This window comes from Arachis hypogaea, chromosome 19, assembly GCF_003086295.3.
Source record: "Arachis hypogaea cultivar Tifrunner chromosome 19, arahy.Tifrunner.gnm2.J5K5, whole genome shotgun sequence".
In the NCBI taxonomy this organism is placed as follows: Eukaryota; Viridiplantae; Streptophyta; class Magnoliopsida; order Fabales; family Fabaceae; genus Arachis; species Arachis hypogaea.
In genome coordinates this window covers 154907766-154916592 of record NC_092054.1, presented here as the reverse complement: position 1 = coordinate 154916592, position 8827 = coordinate 154907766, and the positions used below count along the sequence as shown (strand labels likewise).

At 33.2% G+C, this 8827-nt stretch overlaps 1 protein-coding gene across 1 annotated transcript; it reads left to right on the top strand.

Moving 5' to 3' along the window:
* The first annotated feature begins 4000 nt into the window (after positions 1-4000).
* Positions 4001-6346, top strand: LOC112779151 (uncharacterized). The gene is made up of 2 exons (XM_029295824.1): positions 4001-5658; positions 5998-6346. Exons 1-2 carry the CDS (start codon positions 4001-4003, stop codon positions 6344-6346), a joined length of 2007 nt encoding a protein of 668 aa, XP_029151657.1.
* The last annotated feature ends 2481 nt before the right edge of the window (positions 6347-8827 follow it).

Here is an 8827-nt window from a genome sequence, read left to right as displayed (position 1 = left end):
AGAGCTTCTCAACAGGGAATGGCAAGTGCACATATGACATATATATAGAGAGAGGCTAATCAGTTAGCTTATAGAATTGCAAATTTGCTACTAAATCAAAACAAGGAGCATGCTCTTGGGATCAATCTCCCAAGGAGACTACTCTAATTTTATTTGCTAATAGAAGTGGGGTTTCTTTTCCTCGTTAATTTGTTTTGTTTTTTGTTTTGTTCCTGGCCTTAGGGCGGAGTATACAAAAAAAAGTGATGCCTATATAATTCATTTTAATTAATAAGAGTCTTTAATGCATCTTGTAAATAATAAGACGTTTGACTTTTTATAACTATTAGTCATTGTCTTGTCTAATTCTTGATGCATATTCTGAACAAATGATTTAGCCATGTTTGCGAAATCTTTTTTTATTCTCTTAGTTGTTATTCTTGTAATTGGATCAATTGGCATATAACAGTTCTCAGTTTGTCTCGCAAATTTTCAAAGCTCAAGCAGTAGGATTGATGTTACGAGTATTAAGAATATTGAGATTGCACATGATAAAGCATGTGCAGTCAGCTAAAGTTAGTTAGTTTGTTCTGCCTCATACCCAGTGCTGTTGATGTTTTCATCTGGCTATTGGGGATGCTTGGTGGTACATATGTTCCCTGCTACCTCTCTTTCTCTTGGTGGTAGAGTTTTTAGAACCAATCTACAGGAGATTTCAAGTAAAAAAATATGGGGGATGGAGGAGTAAAGAAGATGGGACAAGAGGATATATGTTATTAGGAATGATTATGTTTGGTTGTTATTAGTTCACCTTTACACTGGGAGGGACAATGTTTTATTTTGGCTCTGTGTTACTTTTGGAAGGTTTTACATATTTGAGGTTGGGATATCTTGGTAGTGGTTTTTCTTGGCAGGGGTGCTGTTGTAGTTGGTGTCTTTCATGTTAGAATTGTTTTTTCGGTTTTGTTGTGTTTTTGGCTTTTATGTTTTAGCTTTAGCATTGATGTTGTTGTTGGGCTCTGAGTGTTTGTTTTAGGTGGTTGTTGGGAGATTATGTATCCATGATATCTGTTGGGTGATTAAATTGGATACCTTTCAACTATAATATTTTTTTTTTCACTGTTATGTATGAAATCTTTTAATCCTTAAACAAGTGGTTGATATTATTATTGTAAATTTAGTTAAAGTATTATGAATATTGCATGCTGAAAATTATTATTGTAAAATTATTCTTATTATTGAATCAGCATAATCCAATTTTATTCTGTATAACAGACCACGACTCGGTCAAGACCATAAGCCAAAAAGGTTGTAATTAAAAAGACATAATAAGAACAAGCCTCTTAATTAACAAACTTTAAGAGAGAGATATATTTGAGAGATGCCAAATTAAATTTGACTGATCCTCATTCTCTTATTAGGCTTAGCAGTCTTAGGAAAGTTCATTACTTCAAGCACATCCAACAGGTTGGGATTTTGGCATCATGGGCATTCAGGGTTGGATTTGGATACCATCAAATAGATGTAACAATCAGTGCATCCCATCACAGTCAATGAATCCACATCTTCATCATTTTCCATATCAGCATTCTCAGAACTTGATGATATCCTCATATTTCTCATCATTGCTTTCTTCTTCATAAACTTCATGCTGCTGCTTTTTTTTTTCTTTTCCCTTAGGAGCTGATGATTCAACAACCTTCAAAGATACAATCAATCAATGAAAAAGGAAAAGAATAACAATAAAGCTAGCTGGCTAAACTATTTTTCAACCAAGTCATATGCATGCGTTTTTTTTTCCTCTTTTTTTATATGTCCAATAAACTACTAAATTTTCAAAGAATTATATCTCCAAAACATTAAAATCTAACCAACAAAATATACACAATACAGAAATTTAGTGCACAATACAGAGTTATTTAAAGAACTGTATGCCCATAATATTGACATTCAACCAACAAAATATGCAAAGCATAAAAATTAAGGTGCACAACATAAAAAATTTGGTATACAACGCCTAAATTTTTGTGTAAATTTTTGAAAAATCATGTGTCTAGAATATTGATACTTAACCAACAAACTATGCATAACACATAAATTTGATGCACAATATAGAAATTTTTGAACGACTACATACCTAGGACAATGACTCACGAAACCAACATAATATATTTGCAACAAAATTTTTTGTACTATACAAATGTGTGACGCATGCAATTATTTTTTCTAGACTTGTGCCAACTTATTTAGACTTAATTACAAAAATAATTATATGTATAGTATCACCCAAATAATAATTGTAAAAACCAAATATAGCATGCATCCATTCAACACTAATTTATTACCATAAAGTTTTCATTTTCACCCTGATCAAGTTTAGCAGCAGGTTGATTGAGGTCAAAGGATACCATAAAATATTTACGAAGTGCATCGAGGGTAATTATTGAGTTCGGAGGATGAGTAACAACATTATTAGTATCAACATCAATGTTCAGCATATCTCTCAACTTAGGGGTAACAGCTTCACTTTTTGGTGATTTAATGGTGGGTAGTGTTTCCATTGTAATAAAGTGATGAGAGCAGGGACGGATGCATTCATTGAGTAGTGGGGGCAACTGCCCCCAGTGGAATTTTAGAAATTACTTAATACTTCATAGTAAAATGTCTTAAATGCCCCCACTATATAATTTATTTTGACCCCACAACCCCAAATCAAATCCCTAACCCTTCTTTTCCCAATCTTCTTCATCAGCTCCAAGCCTCCAAGCTTCGCAGCCTCCAACCTTCGCACTTCGCAGCTCGCACAGCCGCACTCGACAGTCGGCACTCTTGTCTCCAGATATCAGAGCCACTCCGCCGCTCCGCGTCTCATCCAGTGTCACGGCTGACGTTTCTGGCTCTCCGGCCTCCGCCCTCCTGTCTCCAGAGTCACTGCCGTGTCTCCACATCTCCGCGTCTCCTTTTGCCTTCTTCTTCATCGATCGGTTCTGATCCGTTCGTCCTTCTTCTTCGAATACTGCAAATCTGCTATCTTCTTCTCTCTTTGGTTTTCAATCTTCAGTCTTCACTCTTCAGGCTTCAGCAGAGAACGCCTGGCTTTTGTCATGCTGCCGCTGAACGCCGCATAGATCCGTCACTGGCTACTGTTTACTGTGTTTTACACTTTTGCTTCCTAAAGTTCAACTGTTCAGATTCAATCTTGGATTTTTTTTGGTACAGTCATGAATCATGATTTACAGATCTGCAATTCTGCTTATTCACTTATTTGCTTCATTGTTGTTTGATAACTGATTTAGTTGTGAATTGTGAATTTGTATTGAATATTTGATTTTGTTCTGATGTAATGCAAGTTTAGTTTGATTAATTTATTTGTTAATTGTTTTTGTGCATTGATTTAATTATTTTTGAAGACTTAATTTGTTCTGATGTATAAATACGAGAAAACAATATAAATCAGTCAATAATCAACTAATAGTCTAATATTGATTTTGAATTTTTGGATGTCGAAAGTAGAAATCTTTTGATGATTCCTTTTAATGATCTGATATATATTTGTTGTCTTGTTGATTAAGATGAAGCATTCTATTTGTTGCATCAGATTGGGAATTTTTAATTCTTTCATAGCAGCTTGATTACCTAATACCTTCCTCTTGATTGGAATTCACAAGCATGAAGCATCCTCTTTAAGCAATGATAAGGCAAAGAAATGAGTGGCTAACAAGAGAGACTGAAAATTATTTTTTTGTTGTTTTATTTAAATTATTTTGTTGGAATTCACAAATCACAAGCATTCTCTTTAAGCAATGATAAAGCAAATTCTCTTTAAGCAATGATAAGGCAAAGAAATGAGTGGCTGACAAGAGAGGCTAAATATTATTTTGTTGTTATTTTATTTAAATTATTTTGTTGTATACTTGTATTTATAATTTTATATTGTAATTTTTAATTTGTGTAGAATTGTGTATTTATAATTTTATACTTGTATTTATAATTTTGTATTTATAATTTTATCTTATTAGTAATGGAGAAATATTTCAAAAGAACCTCATCATTGGAGATTGGATCCCAAAACAATTCATCGACCTCTTCTAATAAAAGGAGGTTTTTAGAATTCGAAGTAGATAATCTTATAGCAGATCCAGGACAACGACCAAAGATTTCAAGTTATCACCCGAATGACAGAGACAAAGTTAGATGTGCATATTTACAAAAAGGTCCTTGTCAACCAAGGACTCATGATTTTCCGCAAACTGCTTGTGGTTCTTCTTTTCGAAGATTTAATCCTAATTGGTTTGATGACTATGGCAACTGGTTAGAGTATAGTATATCAAAAGATGCTGTTTTTTGTCTTTGTTGTTATCTTATGAAACCTGAGACTGAAGGTGGTGATGCTTTTGTAACTACTGGCTTTTCAAATTGGAAAAAAAAGGAGAGACTACAAATTCATGTTGGGATTCATGATAGCGCTCATAATCAAGCTTGGAGAAAATGTGAAGCACTTATGAGACCAAAACAACACATCACTGCTGCTATTGAAAAACAATCTGAGCAAGCTAAAAAGAATTATCAAATTCACTTGACAGCAACAATTGATTGTATTAGATTTCTTTTGCGACAAGGATTGGCCTTTCGTGGTAATGATGAGACAGATGATTCTGTTAACCAAGGAAATTTTTTGGAACTTCTAAACTTTCTTGCGCAACATAATGAAGAGATTGGTCGTGCTTTCAAAAATGCTCGTGGGAATCTTAAACTAATAGCACCCTCAATTCAAAAAGATATTGTAAGAGCTGCTGCAAGGGAAACGACAAAAGTTATTGTAGATGATCTTGGGGATGAATTATTTGCTGTATTGGTTGATGAAGCCCGTGACATTTCTATTAAGGAGCAAATGTCAGTTTGCTTAAGGTATGTGAACAAAGAAGGACAAGTTAGGGAGCATTTTCTTGGTCTTGTTCATGTTTCTAATACTAATGCTTTATCTCTAAAATTAGCATTGGAGTCATTATTAGAAACATATAATTTAAGTTTATCAAGAGTACGTGGACAAGGATATGATGGTGCAAGTAACATGCAAGGAGAATTTAATGGTTTGAAAACTTTGATATTGAAAGAAAATTCTTATGCTTTCTATGTACATTGCTTTGCTCACCAACTTCAGTTAGCTCTTGTAACGGTTGCAAAAAAACAAGTTGAAATTGCTTTGCTTTTTAATTTGTTAACTAATTTGTGCAATGTTGTTGGAGCTTCGTGTAAACGAAGAGATATGCTTCGTGATAGTCAAATGACTAAGACAATTGAAGCACTAAAAAGTGGAGAAATTTTTAGTGGGCGTGGTTTGAATCAAGAAACAGCTTTAAAAAGAGCTGGAGACACTAGATGGGGTTCACACTATGGAACTATACTTAGATTAATTTCTTTATTTCCTTCTGTGGTTAATGTTCTTGAATATGTTGAGGAAGATGGAAATAATTCAGAACAAAGAGCTGAAGCATGTCATTTATTGAATGTCATTCAATCCTTTGAATTCATTTTCAACTTGCACTTGATGAAAAATATCTTGGGAGTTACTAATGAGTTATCTCAAGCGTTACAAAGGAATGATCAAGACATTGTAAATGCTATGGCATTAGTCAAAGTGTCTAAGCAACGGTTGCAAAATATAAGAGATGATGGCTGGTCTCTTTTACTTGACGAAGTCTCACTGTTTTGTGACAAACATGATATTACTGTTCCAATCATGGATGATATATTTGTGTCACAAGGAAGATCAAGACGCAAAGCTCAAAAGATATCAAATTTGCATCATTTTCAAGTTGAGATATTCTATCAAGTAGTTGATAGACAACTTCAAGAACTCAATAATCGTTTTACAGAGGTGAATACTGAATTGCTTCTTTGCATAGCTTGTTTGAATCCAAGACACTCATTTTTTGCATTTGATAAGGAGAAGTTGATCCAGTTAGCTCAATTCTATCCATTAGAATTTTCTTCCACTCAACTTTTGGCACTTGACAGTCAACTTGAGAACTTCATACTAGATGTGCGTTCTGATGATCAATTCTCAGACTTAAATGGAATTGGTGCTCTTTCTCAGAAGTTGGTTGAGACTCGAAAAAATATTGTTTATCCATTAGTGTTTCTTCTTTTGAAGTTAGCTTTAGTTTTGCCCGTAGCAACTGCATCAGTTGAAAGAACTTTTTCTGCTATGAACATCATAAAGAGTCGACTTCGGAACCGTATGGGAGACGAATTTTTAAATGATTGTTTAGTGACATACATAGAAAGAGAGACATTTGATTGTATTGACAATGAAAAGATTATTCAATCTTTTCAAAATATGAAACCTAGAAGAATGGAATTCTAAATTATGTGTTATTATTTTGAATTATTATTTTATTTTAATTTATTGGTTAAATAATTTAAAAAATATTCTTATTTTATAACATTAATTATAAAAATTATTATTATATTATATATATTTTGCCCCCACTGAACAAATTTTCTGGATCCGTCACTGGATGAGAGTCTAAGATATGTTTTAAGATTTTTGTGAGGGGAGGTTTATATAGACCCACTTAAGGTGGTTTTGAGCACACTGACTTGAGAATGAAAGCTGGTTCATGCATGCTGTCTTGTCCCTGTGTATTCATTATTCAAGACTCACGTTTATTAGCAAGTCTCAATTTTTTAATGAGCTATTACTGCATATTTATGCAAAATTAAAAATGATCTGAATGTGGACAAGAAGTATTTTCAGGTCATTATTATTAATCTTCAAACTCAATTTTAGGAGAAATACTAGGCGACTATTATAATTTAATGTTTTTGTTCATCAGTTAGCTATAATAATGTTTTATAGTATGGGATAAAATATGTTATTAGATTATTAGATTAAGAAACTAGATTAAATAAATTGAGTTAATGACTAAGTGAGATTAAAACCAATAAATTTTGATGGCATTATTATTTTTGTAAATTTAATATGGATATGGATGGCATTATTACACATATTGATGAGTGCTACTAAATACTAATAGATAAAATTTTATTATTATTATTATTATTATTATTATTATTATTATTATTATTATTATTATTATTATTATTATTATATAACTAGGTTTTTGGAAGAAATTGTGGTGGATTTATCTAAGTCTTTAAGATGAAAAAGTAATTACTAAGAAAGTTTTTAAAGAATTAAAATATTACATTTATAAATCGGAAAGGATAAAAGAAAATGAGTAATACCTCAAACAGGTTCCAAAGTTTTGGTGTCCGACAGATTTGTCTCCCAGAAAAATTAACTAGGTTTCGGATCTCCAATATTATTAGATATATGTCATATAGGTCTCCAAATCAGGTTGAATTGGTTAACACGACACTCTCTCTCCTACGTGGAGGTTGTAGGTGTGACGTGTTAGGTAAAGCAACACGTGTCACGTTCATGACAAATTAGTCCCTGGACACGTGGCTAAAATGACGTCGTTTTGGGACAACGCCAAACGACGCCGTTTTGAGAGGACAGATTCGTCCCCACCTTTATTACTTGGTTCTCGAAACTTCAACGTTCTAAAGTCAAATAGGTTCCCTAAAATTTTTGTTATAAGTCAAAAAGGTCCCTGAATTTAAGTAGGTACCAAGTATAAAAAAACGTACCCTCTCCCTTTTTCTTTGTAAAATGACAAGTATCCCAAACCCTCACCTAACCCTTCATATTCTTCACCCCATTAACGTTTATCCAAATTCGTAATGGTGCTTTGACAATGTGTACAGAGACTGCTTGGTAGTGGTGTGTCGTGCATATCACCATTGTTCGAGATAAGTTAAGTTAGTTTTTGTTGTATTAAATTGGCAGTAAAGAGTGAAGTATGATGAACGTGCATGTGATGTATATTTAGGGTAGATCAAAGACAGTTTGTTGTAGTTGTAGCTTAAGTGAGAGTTGTGAAGTGGTTACGGATTGATATTTGATAATAACAAAAACACTTTAAGTATTTGAATTTTTTTATTCTATTATGATGTTGTTGTATTGCGTTGGTTGCTTGGTTAACTTGTGACAGAGTTTTATTTTTTGGTATGTAGATGAGTAAACACATAGTACCTGTATTTCACCGTGGTGAAAATTTTGTTAAAGACAACCAAGGGGTACTTGTGTACATTACTGGAGAAGTCAAAAAATTTCTTCCATAGTTATTGACTTGATATGTTTCTTTGACCTATAGAAATATTTGGACTTCGGTTACCATAACTACAAGGCAATATATTAGTATGATCCCACTTCTGCTAACTTGGAATCTGGTATTCACCTAATTAATGAACATAAAAAGATATCAAAGTTCTGCAAAAGAACAAGATGCTAAATGAGGAGACTGACGAATTCTAATTGTTGACTGTAATTATACTTGAGATATGTCATTTCATGTGCTTGGGATTGCATATTTTGACATACTTTGGATAATTTCATCATGATTTGATTCTAATTATGGTTCTAGTTGCTTAATTCGAGAGGACCAATTTGACATATATACTATAAAATCAGGAACCTTTTTTTACTTATAACAAAAATTTAGGGGACCTATTTGACTTTAGAACATCGAAGTTTCAAGAACCAGGGAACAAAGGGGGGGGGGACGAACTTGTCCTCTCAAAACGGCATCGTTTGGCATTGTTTCAAAATAAACGACGTCGTTTTAGCCACGTGTCCAAGGACTAATCTGTCCTGAGCGCAACACATGTTGCTTTACCTAACACATCACGCCTACAACCTCCACGTAGGAGAGAGAGTGTCGTGTTAACCGGTTCAACCTGACTTGAAAATCTATATAGCATATATCTAATAATCTTA